This window comes from Artemia franciscana, chromosome 8, assembly GCF_032884065.1.
Source record: "Artemia franciscana chromosome 8, ASM3288406v1, whole genome shotgun sequence".
In the NCBI taxonomy this organism is placed as follows: Eukaryota; Metazoa; Arthropoda; class Branchiopoda; order Anostraca; family Artemiidae; genus Artemia; species Artemia franciscana.
This window is the reverse complement of record NC_088870.1, coordinates 9,614,881-9,631,167: the sequence shown is the minus strand read 5'-3', so window position 1 is coordinate 9,631,167 and position 16,287 is coordinate 9,614,881. Positions and strand designations below refer to the sequence as shown.

The 16,287-nt window shown below is 35.5% G+C and overlaps 1 protein-coding gene across 1 annotated transcript; it reads left to right on the top strand.

Annotated features, from left to right (window-relative positions):
- The first annotated feature begins 740 nt into the window (after window positions 1-740).
- Window positions 741-13,410, top strand: LOC136029956 (lysozyme c-1-like). Its single transcript, XM_065708506.1, has 4 exons — window positions 741-894; window positions 4,149-4,255; window positions 12,186-12,255; window positions 13,229-13,410. The coding sequence occupies exons 1-4, from the start codon at window positions 762-764 to the stop codon at window positions 13,369-13,371; spliced, it is 453 nt and encodes a 150-aa protein (XP_065564578.1). The 5' UTR covers window positions 741-761; the 3' UTR covers window positions 13,372-13,410.
- Window positions 13,411-16,287: the final 2,877 nt, after the last annotated feature.

Below are 16,287 nucleotides of genomic sequence, written 5' to 3'. Positions count from 1 at the left end.
TATAAATTTTATTGATTATTGAAAAGTATACATATATTTCTAGAGGAGTATTTTATGGGGAAGAGCAGTTACTTTGTACGGGGGGAAATTTTGTTAGGAGATAGTTTCTGGAGATGAATTTTCCAGAGGAAATTTTTAATGGTTCTTACGCTGTGAATCAGATTCTACCAGCAATATTTGGGCAAACTATCAGACATTTAATAAAAACAAGTTTTTTTAAACTGAAAGTAAGGAGCAACGTTAAAACTTAAACGAACAGAAATTATTCCATATATGAAAGGGACTGTACCCTCCTAAATACCTCATTCTTTACGCTTAAATTTTTAATACTTTTAAAAAAGCTTCTTATTGTTTTAGTCAAAAGAACCTCGTATTTCATGGGAGTATTTCTTGAATTGGAAAAAAAAAAAAAATCAACATCGCACTTTTTCCAGCCCTTTTCATGTACGGAATAATTTCTGTTCATATTAAGTTTTAATATTGCTATTTAATCTCAGTTAAAAAACATGTTTTTTACCTGAACTGAGCAAATAAGTGGGATTCGATTATCACTTGTCATCTTATGTTATTCTTATTTATTTTCGAATGTTTGTCTACATGTGACCTTTGTTTTCAAAGAAGGAAATTTTATTATTCTTTCTGTCCATCTGTGTAATAATAAGACTTTGTTTGCATTACCTTATCAAAACAAATAATAAGCCTCATTATAAAAGGAGTGTTTTTTTTTCAAGATCTTATCATTTACAGATTTAATAGGAAAAATGAAGGGTTTTGTTGCTTTCGTTTTGTGCCTTTCCCTAATCTCGGTAGCCCATGGAAAGGTTTACGAGCGTTGTGAATTGGCAAGAACTCTACTGAACACCTATGGCTTTAGTAGATCGACCCTAGGAGATTGTAAGAGTCTTTTTTCATTTCTTTCTTGTTTCTCTCATCACCGCTAACGGCATTCGAAATGCGAAATGTCTTTTTATTCTCTTTGTTTGAAATACACAATTTCAATTTATTTTGAAACGCAATTTCTTTTTTGTCTCGATAAACAAAAATGTGTACGTTATTGCCACTACTATAAAAACAAAACAAAAAATGGCGGAATGTAACGTGTTGTTATTAAATCTCAACATTCCCTTGTTCCATCCCGTTCTGTTTACCTTGAAAAAAAAAGTAACTCCAACTTCATGTTGCAGAGTCACTTCTATAATTAATTTCTAATCATTAGAAAGGTATCACAGTAAATTTTGTCACACAATACATATATATGATGTTGTCATCAAACTTAGTCTTACTTATCAAAAGTTACGAGCCTGAGAAATATTTGCCGTATTTTGGAAAATAGGGAGAACACCTTCTAAAAGTCATAGAATCTTAAAGAAAATCACACCATCGCATTCAGTGTATCAGAGAACCCTACTGTAGAACTTTCAAGCTCCAATCTATAAAAATGTGGAATGTCGTATTTTTTGCCAGAAGACCGATCACGGGTGCGTCTTTATTTGCTTGTTTGTTCTTTTTTTCTTTTCCCCAGGGGTGATCGTATCGATCCAGTGGTCCTAGAATGTTGCAAGAGGGCTCAATATAACAGAAATTAAAAGTTCTAGTGCCCTTTTTAAGTGACCAAATATGAAAATCAAAGTATCTTCTTTCTTTTGTTTTGCTAAAATGATTTAGGGTGTTAATTATTGTTACTTCTTGTACTGGCCATTAATCTAATGTTATATATATATATATATATATATATATATATATATATATATATATATATATATATATATATATATATATATATATATATATATATATATACATATATATATATATATATATATATATATATATATATATATATATATATATATATATATATATATATATATATATATATATATATATATATATATATATATATATATATATATATATATATATATATATATATATATATATATATATATATATATGTGGCTACTTGACAGGCTTGTATATATTAATTCTCATTGTCACCTATCTTGTAACCGCAGACAATGTGAACCTCTTCTTGATGTCATGGCGTCACCACATGTTCGATACAACCACCAGGGGAAAAACACAAATTCTTCCTCAAAGTTGTAAACTTTTTAGATCTTTTTAGAGGCCAGAATTGTCAATATATAGAAAGAAAGAAAGAAAGTTTATTTGAGCCCTACGGCCATACACAACATGATTTAATAATACAACATTGCACAGAACACACACTCAATATTAAACAATACTTGTTTTCATTCACTCGGGCTCGACTGAGCCTCTCCCGCCTTTTCCACATTCGTGCCATTTTGCATATGGTTCCAGGCATCGAAGACCTCAGGATATCAGAAAGCAGCACCAACCGATGGTCCCCCCCAAATTTCATCCCTAAGACTTTCAAGCTCCTGGCACTCCATGAGGAAATGGGCTAAATTATTATCCTCTTTTCCGCAATACCCACACTTACCATTTGTACCCTTATTTTTTTTAAAATTCTGTCCCCTATGTACTGGAAGGCAATTTCCCCTCAACTGGATCCATGATTTTAAATATCTAAAGGTAAATTTACCTTAAAATAATATTCTTCCACAAAAATTTCTTTTACTTTACTATGTTCCTTCAGTGTTTCCGACGAACGTACTAAACAACCCCACTCTTGTATCTCTTGGTCTTTCAATCTCTGCATAATTTCTGGAAGGCATTGTGTGTTTCCGGGTCCGTTTCCTTCCATCCACAAATATGAGAAGCCTAGTTTGTCAAGAGATTTCTTGACTTGTCGAGTCCAAGTAGTTTTCCTATTAATTCGAAGCAAATCATTATAAGCTTGTTTAGCCAATCGGTCCTCAGGAAGTTGGGTTAATATCAGCCAAAACTTAAATACTTGATAAAGCCCTCTTAAATACTTGAAATACCTCTTGTCTGTTCAAATATCATTGAACCTCCTTTTCCAAACACTCTTTCCTTAGGAAAATGGATGGCTCCCAAGGGACCACATACAACGTTCAATGGTTTTGTCTTCTAACAGCACAATTATTTGTTTTTCACTCCACTTTTGATAGATTTTGATGCTTGCTTTCTCGCAATCGCTTACAATTCTTGTTGCCGCTTATCTTTTAACTACATATTTCCTTATTCTCCCTGTGGCATATCTTTTAGCCACGTATTTCCTTGGGTTTTTCACCTTTGATTTTGAGTAGTTTTAATTCTTATCTTCGAACCGTGTGTTTCTTTGTTTTTCACTTTTGCTTTTGACTCTTTGTAATTATTGCAAACGGAAGTATTCTGCCAATATATAGTACCGGCATTCCGGCGCTTGGCACGAGGCATATAAATGGACTGTTTTTCTCACTTTTCTTCTAACTGCAGGCAATTTGAGCCTTGTCTTGATGTCAAGACGGTTCTCAATATCTTTGATACAGCCACCCTGGGAAAAAAACAAATTGTTTCTTAAAATTCTGACCTATTTAGATAGTTATTGTGGGAAGAAATGTCAATTCGCCGGTTTAAAAAAGAAAAAAAAAAAACAACAACAAAATATAGAGCCGATTTTGAGGCTGGGCCCCGGCATGGCTATGCGACAGGCTTGTATATATTTATTCTCATTTTCACTTTTCTTGTAACCGCAGATAATATTAGCCTCTTCTGCATGTCATGGCGTCACCACAGGTTCGATAAAACCACCATGGGTAAAATAAAAATTCTCCCTTAAAGTTGTGATCTCTTTAGATCGTTTTAGTGGTCAGGAATGTCAATCTAATTGTTTAGAAAAAAACATGTAGCAGATTTTAAAGCCGGGCTCCGGTATTTGGTATGTGGTAGACTTGCATTTATTGATTTTCGTTGTCAGTAGCAACCTCCAAATGAGTCAGCTTTGGTTGCTATTCTTTAATGGGAAAAATAGAGGGCTCCCCAGTGAACACATAGAATGTTGAAGGGTTTGGTCTTTCAACAACACAATTCTTTGTTTTCACCCCATTTTTAACACGTTCCTATTTAGCCAGGCCCCAGCACTCGGCATGTGGTAGGCTTGTGGTAGGTAGTAATAATAATAATTTTTTCCAGAACATCAAAGTGGAGTAACAGAATGAAACAAAAGAGCGTGATATATGTTTTTGTACCGTATTTTTAATAATGCACCTTTTATGTTTAAGGGGTTTGTCTTGTCAAACATGAAAGCAGCTACAATACTGCAGCTAAGGGTGGACCAAACGGTGGAAGTGGAGTAACTAGCGGAAGCTACGACTGGGGCCTTTTCCAGGTCAGTATTTTTTTGCTTCTAAGCTAAAATACAATAAATACTAATTCTTTGTCACATGTAATGGAAGCAGGGTCGCCAACGCTTTGGAATAAACTACACCAGTTTTCCAACTAAAATTGTATCATCAACTTTTATTTTAGACCATGTAAATGGCTTACGAATTTGATGTCACAGTATGAAAATCTTCGATAAACTAAGGCTTGAACAGATATCCAAGTTAGAAAAGGTTAAGAGAACCCCAAATTTACCGAAGATTTGCTGTTTTCAGCTGTACCAGGATTTCCAAATTGTACCTATGACGGTGTAAGTATACCGTGTTGGTCATACTAAATGGAAGTGACTGGGAATCCGAGGATGCTGGATGCCTAAACATAGAGACAATGGTCCAATACCGAAAAAAAAAATCAATGGTTTATAAAAAATAAACATTTAAGAGGTAGATAGCATTGCTAATTAAAAAAAAACTCCGAATTCACAAAATGAGCCCTTTTAATTGTTTGTTCGTAGTATTTCATCTAATTGTCCTTTTTGAACTGTTTTTATTATGATTATCCGCCTAACTAAAAGTTGTTACATTTGTGCTATCAAGAAAACATTGAACGGTCATAGCGCCAGTATCGCTATATAAGATTTTTTTTAAGTCTATTTTGTATGTTTATGCGATTTCTCTGTCTTTCATAGTTTCGTTATGATTGATTTTATAAGAAAACTAGGGATATATCTATAATTTAAAAAAAAAGAAAGATTCTTGAGTGTAAAGCGGGTTGTTCGGAGAGACAGCTAGAATAAAATCAGTATAAAGACAGCTTGGATAAGTTCAGCAAAAAAAAACAAAACAACAAAAAACAAAAAAAGGAGGCTTTGGTAAAACAACGGGTGATAACCAGCAATATGTACTTCAGTTGAGGTTCACTCAGCCCTCCTATGCTTGGCTATGATAATTAAAAGTGCGACACATGACCTTTTAGTTGAATAAACACGCATCCGTGATCTGCCTTCTGGCAAAAAACACAAAATTCCACATTTTTGTAGATAGGAGCTTGAAACTTCTACAGTAGGGTTCTCTGATGCGCTGAATCTGATGGTGCGATTTTCGTTAAGATTCTATGACTTTCAGGGGGTGTTTCCCCCTATTTTCTAAAATAACGCAAATTTTCTCAGGCTCTTAACTTTTGATGGGTAAAACTAAACTTGATGAAACTTATATATTTAAAATCAGTATTAAAAGGCGATTCCTTTGATATAGCTGTTGGTATCAAAATTGTATCCATTTTTTAGAGTTTTGGTTACTATTGAGCCGGGTTGCTCCCTACTACAGTTCGTTACCATGATCTGTTTATGCTTTATGTAAGTTTCATAAGTAAGCACGATGAAATTTATGAAACTAAGCACGATGAATTGAATGGCGCAGTTTGAATTGCCTTATCTTGTATCGTTACAAAGACTAAAAGAGAAATATGCCTCTAAGTAGCGTATGTGTCTTTTTTTTTTTCATGTCTTGTTACAATACAGCATGACAGAAGAGGATTATCTTCTGAAGCCACAACATGGGGACTTGTATTTGCCTCCTTTTTTTCATTAACAACGGAGGCATACGCCATAAAATGGAATAATTATAAATTCGCTCGGAATACTTGAACTTGATCTATAGTACTGAAAAGAGCAAAAAAGTTTGTTTAGGATATGTTCCTTTTATTATCAATAGCCTCAGCCTTCAGAGCCACCATAGCAGAAAAAACTTTTTTTTTTCGTTTTTTAGCTCTCCTGACAATTTACATAAATGACATATATGGTACTTTTAGTTATTATTGCCGCTGTTGTTTCTGAAGTAAAATCGTGTTATAATATGGGTAGCATCGTCTTTCTTTCTTCAGAGCCACCACAGCCGACATCTCGTTTCCGTTTTTTGGCTCTTCTGACAATTTACAAAAGTGGCATTTGCGGCAATTTTAATTATTGCAGCCGCTGACGTTCCTGAAGCCGAATAGTGTTTATAATATGGGCAGTGTCTTCTTTCTTTCTTCAGAGCCACCACAGCCGACATCTCGTTTCCGTTTTTTGGGACCGGATCCGGATCCGTGGACCGGATCCGGTGACATGGGGGGAGTTTGGAAATACCTAAAAATCTTGGTAAACGCTTAGACTGGAGGGATTGGGATGAAACTTGGTGGAAAAAATAAGTACAAGTCCTAGATACGGGATTGATATAACCGGAATGGATCTGCTCTCTTTGGGGGAGTTGGGGGGAGGGTTAATTCTAAAAAATTGAAAAAATGAGGTATTTTTAACTTACGAAAGAGTGCTCGTATCTGAATGGAATTTCATATTTAGAAGTATCTCGAAACTCAGATCTCTTATTTTAAATCTCGACCGAATCTAGTGTCATTAGGGGGTGGGGGAATCTTGGAAAACGCTTAAAGCGGAGAGATTAGTATGAAACTTGGTTGACAGAACAAGCACAAGTCCAAGATAAGTGACTGACATAACCGGACAGGATCAGCTCTCTTTGGTGGGATGGGGGGGGGGAGTAATTAGGAAAAAAAAAATGAGGTATTTGTAACTTACGAACGGTAATCAAATCTTAATGAAATTTGATATCTAGAAGGATCTTGTGTTTTAGGGCTCTCATTTTAAATCCCGACCAGATCCGGTGACACTGAAGGGGGGTGGAGGGAAAACCGGAATTCTGAGAAAATGTGAAAATCGAGGTATCTTACGAATGGGTAATCAGATCTTAATGAAATTTGATATTTAGAAGAAACTTATGTTTCAGAACTCTTATTTCAAATACCGATCAGATCTGACATTGACATTGGGGTAGTTGGAGGGGGAAACCAGAAATCTTGGAAAACGCTTGTAAATGTCGTAGATACGTGATTGACGTAATCGGACTGGTTCCGCTCTTTTTGGGGGAGTTAGGTGGTGGGGTTCAGTGCTTTGGCGAGTTTGGTGCTTCTGGACGTGCTAGGACGATGAAAATTGGTAGACGTGTCAAGGAGCTGCACAAATTGCTTGATAAAGTCGTTTTCCCCGATTCGACCAACTGGGAATCTTAATGAAATTTGATATTTAGAAGGAACTCATGTCTCATCCCTATTTTAAATCCCGACCGTTTCTGGTGCCATTGGGGGGAGTTGGAGGGGGAAACCAGAAATCTTGGAAAACGCTTCGATTGGAGAGATCGGGATGAAACTTGTTGGGTAGAATAAGCAATTGTCGTAGATACGTGATTGACGTAACCGGACTGGATCCGTTCTCTTTGGGGGAGTTAGGTCGAGTCCAGTGCTTTGGCGAGTTTGCTACTTCTGGATATGCTAGGATGATGAAAATTGGTAGGCGTGTCAGGGACCTGCACAAATTGACTTGATAAAGTTGTTTTCTCCAATTCGACCATCTGGGGGGGGGGGTGTTGAAAGGAGAGGAAAAATTAGGAAAATTGAGGTATTCTTAAATTACGCGTGGGTAATCGGATCTTAATGAATTTTGATATTTTTTAAGAACCCCGTGACTCAGAGCCCTTATTTTAAATTCCGTCCGGCATTAAGCCTCTGATTTTTCTTTTAAAGCAATCTATTGATTCCTAGAATTTCGCTAGAGCTCATACCATGTGAGCTCTTGTGTCTCGGCTCTTCCGACCATGTCACAAGTGCCATATGAGCTCTTAGCTCTTGTTGTTTATCTTTTGGATTTTCTTGGAACAAATGGAGATTTATTTTCTATTTTCTTCTATGTCAAACAAATAACTAATGATTACGCAGTACAGTTTTAGCAAGTAATGAACCCACTGATACACTATGCATATGGAAATGATGCTATGTAATCTACATTAGCTTAATTCATTTTTCTGAACACCTAAATTAAAAATCAGTACCCCTCTTTTAAGGTACCATTAGATATCTTAGGAACCCATATTAGCAGACTGTTGTCTAAAGTGTACATCCAGAGATGCTCTGCTGGAGTACCAAACTAAGAACTTTATTTTTATTATATAGGAAAAAGAAAGAAAATTTGGCCCAAATACAAATATACACAAATCTTCGCATTTTGTGAAATTGATATTTTGTTTAGAAATACGTTACTGTTATTTCAATTTTACTACTTTTACTTATGAGCAATCATTTTTAAAATGAATTTTCTTTTTCTATTTTTCTCTATTGCATTGATAAGCCTTCCAGCTGTTGTAACCCAAATACTTCACATTAAACAGCACTTGCAACGAACTTGCAAGGAGCAAGCCGGCCCCATAGTAACCGAAAGTTAAAAAACGGTTAAAAAACATGTTTTGATAACTTCAGATACATCAATAGAATCAAATTTTTATGTTGATTTCAAATATATAAGGTTCAGTCTTGTCCATCAAAAGTTACGAGCCTGGAAAAATTTGCCTTATTTTCGAAAAAAAGGGGAAACACTCCCTAAAAGTCATAAAATGTTAATGAAAATCACACCGCCAGATTTAGCCTATCAGAAAACCCCAATATGGAGGTTTGAAGCTCCTATCTGCAAAAATGTAGAATTTCGAATGTTTTGCCAAAATAAAGATCATGGATGAATGTCTATTTGTCTGTTTTTTTTCCCAGGGGTAATCGTATATCGACCCAATGATCCTAGGATATCGTAAAATAGCTCATTAAAACGGAAATTAGAAGTTATAGTGTCCTTTTTAAGTAAAGGTAACTAGGCCCCCTTCCACGCTCATTTTTATCCAAAGTCACCCCATTAAAATTTTAAGGTAGCCAATTTGTTTAGCATAGTCGAAAAATCTAATACAACGTCATTGAGAATGACCTAATCCCCCACAGTCCTCAGGGGTAAGGCTACAAGTTGTGAACTTTGCCCATTATTTACATATTGTATTGGTTATTGGGAAATATACACACGTTTTCAGGGGAGGATTTCTTCTAGTCTGGAGGAAGCGGTCGGAAGGAGGGGGTTATGAGAGAGGATCTTTCAATAGAGGAATTTGCCTTGGAGGAGGTTTTTCATAAAGGGGGTACCGGATTTCCCAGCATAATCTAAAAACGATTAGAAATTATATAAAACAAATATGTTTTTTCAAGGGAAATCAAGGAGCAATATTGGAACTAAACGAACAAAAACTATAACGTATATGATGGGGGAAAATTGTTCTTTTTTTATTATTTAATTGCATTTTAATTTGTTGGCTTCTTCACTAGAAGTTCTAGTGTGTATTTTTTTTATTATCATTTTACTTTTGCATAAGTATTTTAATATTTAGAGTAAGATGAAAGCTCGTGTTTCTGGTCTTTAGTCTATCAAAGCATTTTTGCAGCGCATAGACGCTCCGAAAAGCGGATGACGTTCTGCTAGATATATTCCAGAGAGATTTAACTACTGGGCCCCTACCGACGACCAAGGATGGTCGTCGGAATTCGTCAGAAGGGAATTATAAGCACGGATTTGTTTTTGCGCAGCTAAAATGAGGTCAGCAATGCTGAATTTTCTAATTAGATCAGAGTTACAGGTGCAAGGGGGAAAATGTAAAAGGTATTTTGCGAGCCGGAACAAAACTGAACAAATTTTTCACTTGTCAGAATTTGTTAGTATTTTCCAAAACGGCGATATTTATATATATATATATATATATATATATATATATATATATATATATATATATATATATATATATATATATATATATATATAAACTAGCTGTTGGGGTGGCGCTTCGCGCCACCCCAACACCTAGTTGGTGGGGCGCTTCGCGCCCCCCCAAGCCCCCTGCGCGCGTAAGTCGTTACGCGCAATATTAGTTACGCGCCATTGTAGTTGTGTCCCTGTGTCCCACCTGTGAATATAGATAGATTTATATATGTGTTTCAAACTACGTAAAAATTGCGAATATACAACATTCTTGGCTTTCCCATTGTCTGTGCATATACAAAGCCGTATGTACTAATAATGACGTCATATGCAAACGCTCTTTTTACAAACAAACAAACATGCATACACACAACTCGTTTTTATATAGATAGATAGATAGATAGATACAATACAAATTAAATGCGTAAAACTTGCGAATATACAACATTCTTCGCTGTCCAATTGTCGCTGCATATAAATAGATTGTCAGGTTTACCGACCCTCGAACAAGCAACGTACAATTGTCCATGGAAAAAATAATCAGTATTAAGATCTATACCACATTTTTCTAATGATTGACCTTGAGCTTTGTTAATGATGATTGCAAATGCTAATCGAATTGGGAATTGCAATCTTTTAAATTGAAAAGGCAGATCCGTTGGAATCATGGGAGTGCGAGGAATAAGAACAGCCTCACCCTCAAAAGGCCCTGTCAAGATTGTGGCCTCTATTAGGTTTTCCATTGTTTTTTTTTACGGCAAGTCGCGTGCCATTGCAAAGCTTTGGTGGGTTGATATTTCTTAAAAGTATTATTGGTACGCCTATTTTTAGTTGTAGCACGTGTGGTGGAAACCCTGAAGGATTTATGGAATTTAAAAATTCAGATGGATAATTAACCGCTTCATTTGGTTCCAAAACTGTGTCGACTGACTTGTAAAGGACTGCCTGGTCTCGAATCTTGGTCAAAACAATATTGTTGATTTCGTGGACGTCTATATTTTTGGGTGCGAGAATCGCTCTTTCACTTAGCCATTTATTATTTTTATAATTTTTTAGAATATTCGGAAATACTTTTTCAATCAATTCATTTTTGGACGTCACTAAATTACAGATTTCAGCAAGTAGTTGTATATGTCCTGAAATTGAGTCTAGTGGGACCTTTCCGTTTCCAATTGCCAGCAATTGATCTGAAAATGTTTGACCAGAGTCATCGTTTCGCAATCGGACACGCATATTTGCAGTTAATTTTAATATTTTTACGTGTGCCCATAAATTAGAATTTTTCAGGCAAGCATTCATTTCCTTGCTGTTCTTTTGATTCCTCGAAAGGGAGGGATATATTAACAGGATAAGCTTGTTTTGGTTTTGGTTTTACTTGGTTGTTTTACATTTGCTGTTTTTTTTTTTTTTCATAGGCATGTAATTTGGGGGTGATACCTGACGCGGGGATGCCATGGATATTCTGTGGTAGCCACAACACTGTGCTGGGTAGAGAATTTAGAGTGGCGAAACCCAATATAGGCCAGTGTATTCTCCTGATGAGCCCTTATGTTGGGTGTTGCCTCTGAATTATTTGTCTATATTATTTTTTCTATTGTTCGGTAAATGACGACTTATACTTATTGACGACATGACTGCCTGTCCATGGATTATTCTTTATGGTTGATTGTGTGTGGCTATGCTGTTTGACCTATGTGATTGTATGGATGAGTAGGGTTGAGGCCTCATTCAAGTGCTGGTCTATATTAATCACTAATTTAGGAAAACAGTCTTCCTTTTCTCCTTCTGTCTCTTTATTTTTTTTTTTTTTTTTTTTTTTTTTTTTTTTTTTTTTTTTTTTTTTTTTTTTTTTTTTTTTTTTTTTTTTTTTTTGTGTGTGTGTGTTTGTGCTGTAGCATTGGTGATTTCTCTTTTCATGATATATATATATATATATATATATATATATATATATATATATAGGATTGGGTTTATATTGGTAAATTTTCTTAAAATGTTCCCACTGAACTGACAACAATTATAATTAATAAAAGCTAGAAATTGAAATTAAAAATTTATGTAAATCTGTTTTGAAACTGTTCAAGTTAAACTGAACTATCAAAAAAAAAATACTGAAAAGGAAAGAAAAACCATCAAAATAAAATAAAAAATATACTGAAAAGGACAAAATAAGACGTCCTAATAGCAGATTAATAAGTGCCAATGGCCCAGTCTTGTTCTGTCTTAAAGACGAATATTCGTAAGAGCGACCATAGCAACCGGCCGAAGGCCAAATAAAACGGAGATTTGATTAATATCCCAAATGTCTATACCCTTTTTATTGCAGGTCAATGACTATTATTGGTGTTACATTTCTACAAACCCTGCATATAATGACTGCAATGTAAACTGTGCCAGTAAGTACGCCTTCTCATTTTGTACTAAATCGCTTCTTTTAATCGTTTGAAAAGAGTATAACAGTTGGTAGTAAAGTTAGGGTTGAATTCCTTACAAACTTGCTTCATGTTTTTTTTTCTATCAGAATGAAGGCGGGTTTTGCAACTAAATCTGGTTTTGCAACTAAATTGCAACTAAATCTGGTCTGAGCTCAAGCCTTCAGTGCCTTTTCTCCTAGGATGAAGCCTAAATTTTCTATGTTATCAAATGGTCCATGGTAACGAAGCATAACTAAAGAATGACGAGGCTTAGTAGTAACCAAAATTTTAAAAAATAAGTAAAGCTGTGTCGTCGAGCGAAGCCAAGTTTTCAGCATCATTACTTTGCAAATAGGTATACCACTCACATGTTGTCTTAGATACAAGAATTTCGTTGTAGCAAAATGTACCTAAAGAGTGACCTCACGCAATAGTGGCCAAAACTCTAAATAAAGAAATTTCTATCAATTTATACACCACTCTTCCTCAGTGACTCTCTTGTGACAAATGGCCCTAAAGTAAGAAAAAAAAAATTAAAAATGTTGTATACACTTCTATAATTTTTCTATAATACCACACCTCTATTATACAGATAAGTTTTTACCTCTGTAAAATAGATATTTAAATTTCCTATATTTATGGTGACTACTATGATTTTTCCCAATCTTAAAGACGGTAGCCAGAATCTTCTAAATTTATTTTTGTAATATTTGTGTAAATGTTTAGTTATTATTCAGTTGCACATTTATTCAACTGAAGTTTATTTTGAAAATTAGGTGAAGCTTTGAGAGGAGGGGGGCTGTCAATATCAGCAAAATGCAAAATCAGAAATTCATATGAAAATACATGCAACTTTACAGCAAAGTAAAGACATTTTATGTTTAAGGAGAAGGCGAGGAGGAAGTATTCCCCAATATACTTGCCTATGTCTCTCATCTTTATCTTTTAATTCCAGATCTACTCGATGACAGTATTGCTGACGATGTTGCATGTGCCAAGAAAATTCACGGACGCCATGGATTTGATGCTTGGTATGGATGGATAAATAATTGCAAAGGAACCAACACTGAATCCTGGGTTTCTGACTGTGGAGTTTAGTTTGTGAAATATATTAAAGTAATATCAATATCTTGTAAATACGTTTTTGAGCTGTTTTTAACAAATAGTACGTATAGGACTATGGAATGTAGTAATACCAAAAGTATTAGGGTTTCCAAAGATAAATATACATTTTGCCCTTAGATCCCTTCCTTCCAAATACCAAATGTGCATTTCCGTTCTTTCCTCATCCTCGACACTCCAAAAGTTTCAGATCCGCCCTCAAGTCGTTCCAGAGACAATGCAGATACCCCATTTTGATTCTTTAGATGCAAGATTTCTTTCAATTTATCTTTGCCCCTCTCCTCAAGTTAGATACTAAAGTCCACTTGGCCCTCCTACACTCTTTAAAATTTTAACTGGATTTCCAAAGCTGTTCCTGAGGATACAAGTATTCTGATAGTCTGGACTGACGATGTTACTGTCTGTCTATCTCTTTTTCCCTCGGAGCAGATCTTAGTCAAACAAGGACTGGTAGTGTTTAAATTTTAGACACAACGGAAAAACCTCTTTGAAACCTTTTACCTCCATTTCCTCCATTAAATCTTGATTCAAGGTCCAATTGTCACCCTTCCACTACTCTTTGAGGATTTTAAATTGATCCCCAAGACATTTCCCGCAAATTATTTTGATTTTTCTTGATAGTTTACATTGAATAAGATTAAATACCTAACGCCCGAAGTCTACAGGGACTTTCAGCGAAATGGATATAACTGGATTAAATTTTATTAGCCGTTCTATAAACCCTTTTTCCATTTCAAAATAATAATTCCACTTGACCCCAACTCCTACACCTCCTGGATGTTTCAATATAATTCTCCAAGCCCTTCCAGAGATGTTACAGTTATGCTATTAAATTGATAACCAGGTACTTTGTGGTGTCTTTTGATTTACTTCACTATAAAAAAGTGAATAATTTTAAAGCCCACGGAGGCTTACAGTGCAAAAAAGTGGGTAGATCAAAGACATAACATTTATAAGCGCTCCTTTAATCACAAATTTTAAGTACCGTTAGTCATATCCCATCCTTCTTCTACACTTCCTGAAAATTTCAACTCTAGCCTCCAAGGAGTTCCTGCCGTACACCAAGTAGGCCAAGGTTACCTGAATGCAAATAGTCCATTTTTATTTAGCTTTAAATCCTGCCTGAGTTAAAGTTAAGTCTCCAAAAACTTTTAAACATTTCCTGAGAGTTTCAAATTGGTTTCCTACGCTGTTCTCAGAAGATTACAGACGGTTCATTTTGATTACCTGGTAGCATATAGGATCTTTCGATCTTACCTCATTCTTTGGTTCTGATTAGTGTATATACTCCATAGGGGTTTATTCTGCAAAACATTTGGATGGATCGAGAACTTTTTTTTTAGCCACCCCTTCTCCTGTTCTCTCACCCAAGCTAAAATTGGCAAGTTAATCTATTCGCCTTCCCCTACATTTCACCAGAACCGTTCTTGTTTTAATGCAAATACATTATTTTGATATCTTGGAATAAAATGGCATCTTTTAATTTACCTTGCTACTTAATCATACTTAATTTGTAAGTCACACGGGGGCTTACACTGTAAAAGCGTTTAAGTGTACTGAAAAATACTTTTTCAGCCCCCCTTCCACAGCCCACTCCCTCCCTAAAAGTTGAAATTTGGGGCTCACTTACTCCTCTGTCTTCCTAAAAAGTTTCATACTGATACTTAAAGCAAACACTCTTTTCTAATAAACTGTTAACACCCAGAATCTTTTAGTTTAGCTCATTAATCGTAATTCTAATTCTACAGGCAATTTTAGTGCAAAACCATTTAGGTAGATTGAAGACATGGTTTCTTCCCCCTCTCAATCACAGACTTTAAGATCTCTTTGACCCACCTTCCTTACTTTCCTTACACTAACTGGTATTGTCAACTCCATCCTCCGGGCCGTTCCTGAGATATTGTAAATAATTTGAAAAACGGGCGTACATAGCGCCTCTTGATTTATTCTGGCAAACCTGTTGTTTCAAGAGAAAATCTTTTCAGCGTTTCTGGGAATCTTGGTCTGGCAAACAGTTCCAAAGAGTTCCGAGCTGGTGAGACAAACAATACCAACCTTAGAGTAATTGAACAATCGATTATGTGGTGATACATACCAAAAGGTTGTCTAAGCAGATATTTAGATATCTTTAAACACAAAATTTCTTCAGAGAGTTTTGGTTCGACATCAATAGGGTTTCTGAAAGGCTGAGTTGTAATATAGGGCAAGGGAGGAAGTGAGATTTCACTTTCAATCACTTCTAGCCCTCAAAAGAGAAATAATACTTGTGAGAATTAGTGTCTGTGTATAGTTAGTCGATCTAAAATATCGACATCGATATATCGCATACACTATCGATATCGGTTATTAAAACGTAAGTGTCGATATCGAAAACAATTTTTTTTGTATTTAACGGTGATTATCCAGCAGAGAAAATTGTATCATAAATGGACGAGAAGAAGAATAACGTATTCAATTCATTGAATCATCTATGCTGATACACAGTATGCACAGCTGTATCCAGAAGTTGGCAGAGGCTGTTCGCAAACTAAGTTTAGTAAAGGTGGACTCTCAAATGTTGCTGAGAGCCTCCGAAAGTGTTGGCTAGATAAGAATACCTTCTAGCCTTATAGGCTTTGTTTAGATCACACTCTTCACGATTGCCACATACTTCAATTCGCGTTTCAAGAAATTATATATCACTCCGGACGATCTTCTTCAAGTTCAGAGTAAAGTAGCAAGATGCGTGGACTTGGTGTTACTGGAATCTGTATCAACAGATGTAAGTGTCATGACAGTCCCTCTGATTCAGACGCTACAGAAAGAATCCAGTTTATGGGGACTATATTAAGAAGATTATGTATTCAATGCAAGGTGAGCTTCGTCAGAACCTGCATCTGTCACGGCCTTCCA

Bases quoted from the DNA above. Each gene is read 5' to 3' on its own strand.
- LOC136029956 (XM_065708506.1), top strand. From the start codon at position 762: ATGAAGGGTTTTGTTGCTTTCGTTTTGTGCCTTTCCCTAATCTCGGTA. The intron at 895-4,148 runs GTAAGAGTCTTT...TTTATGTTTAAG, and splicing joins TAGATCGACCCTAGGAGATT to GGGTTTGTCTTGTCAAACAT. The intron at 12,256-13,228 runs GTAAGTACGCCT...TTTTAATTCCAG, and splicing joins CTGCAATGTAAACTGTGCCA to ATCTACTCGATGACAGTATT.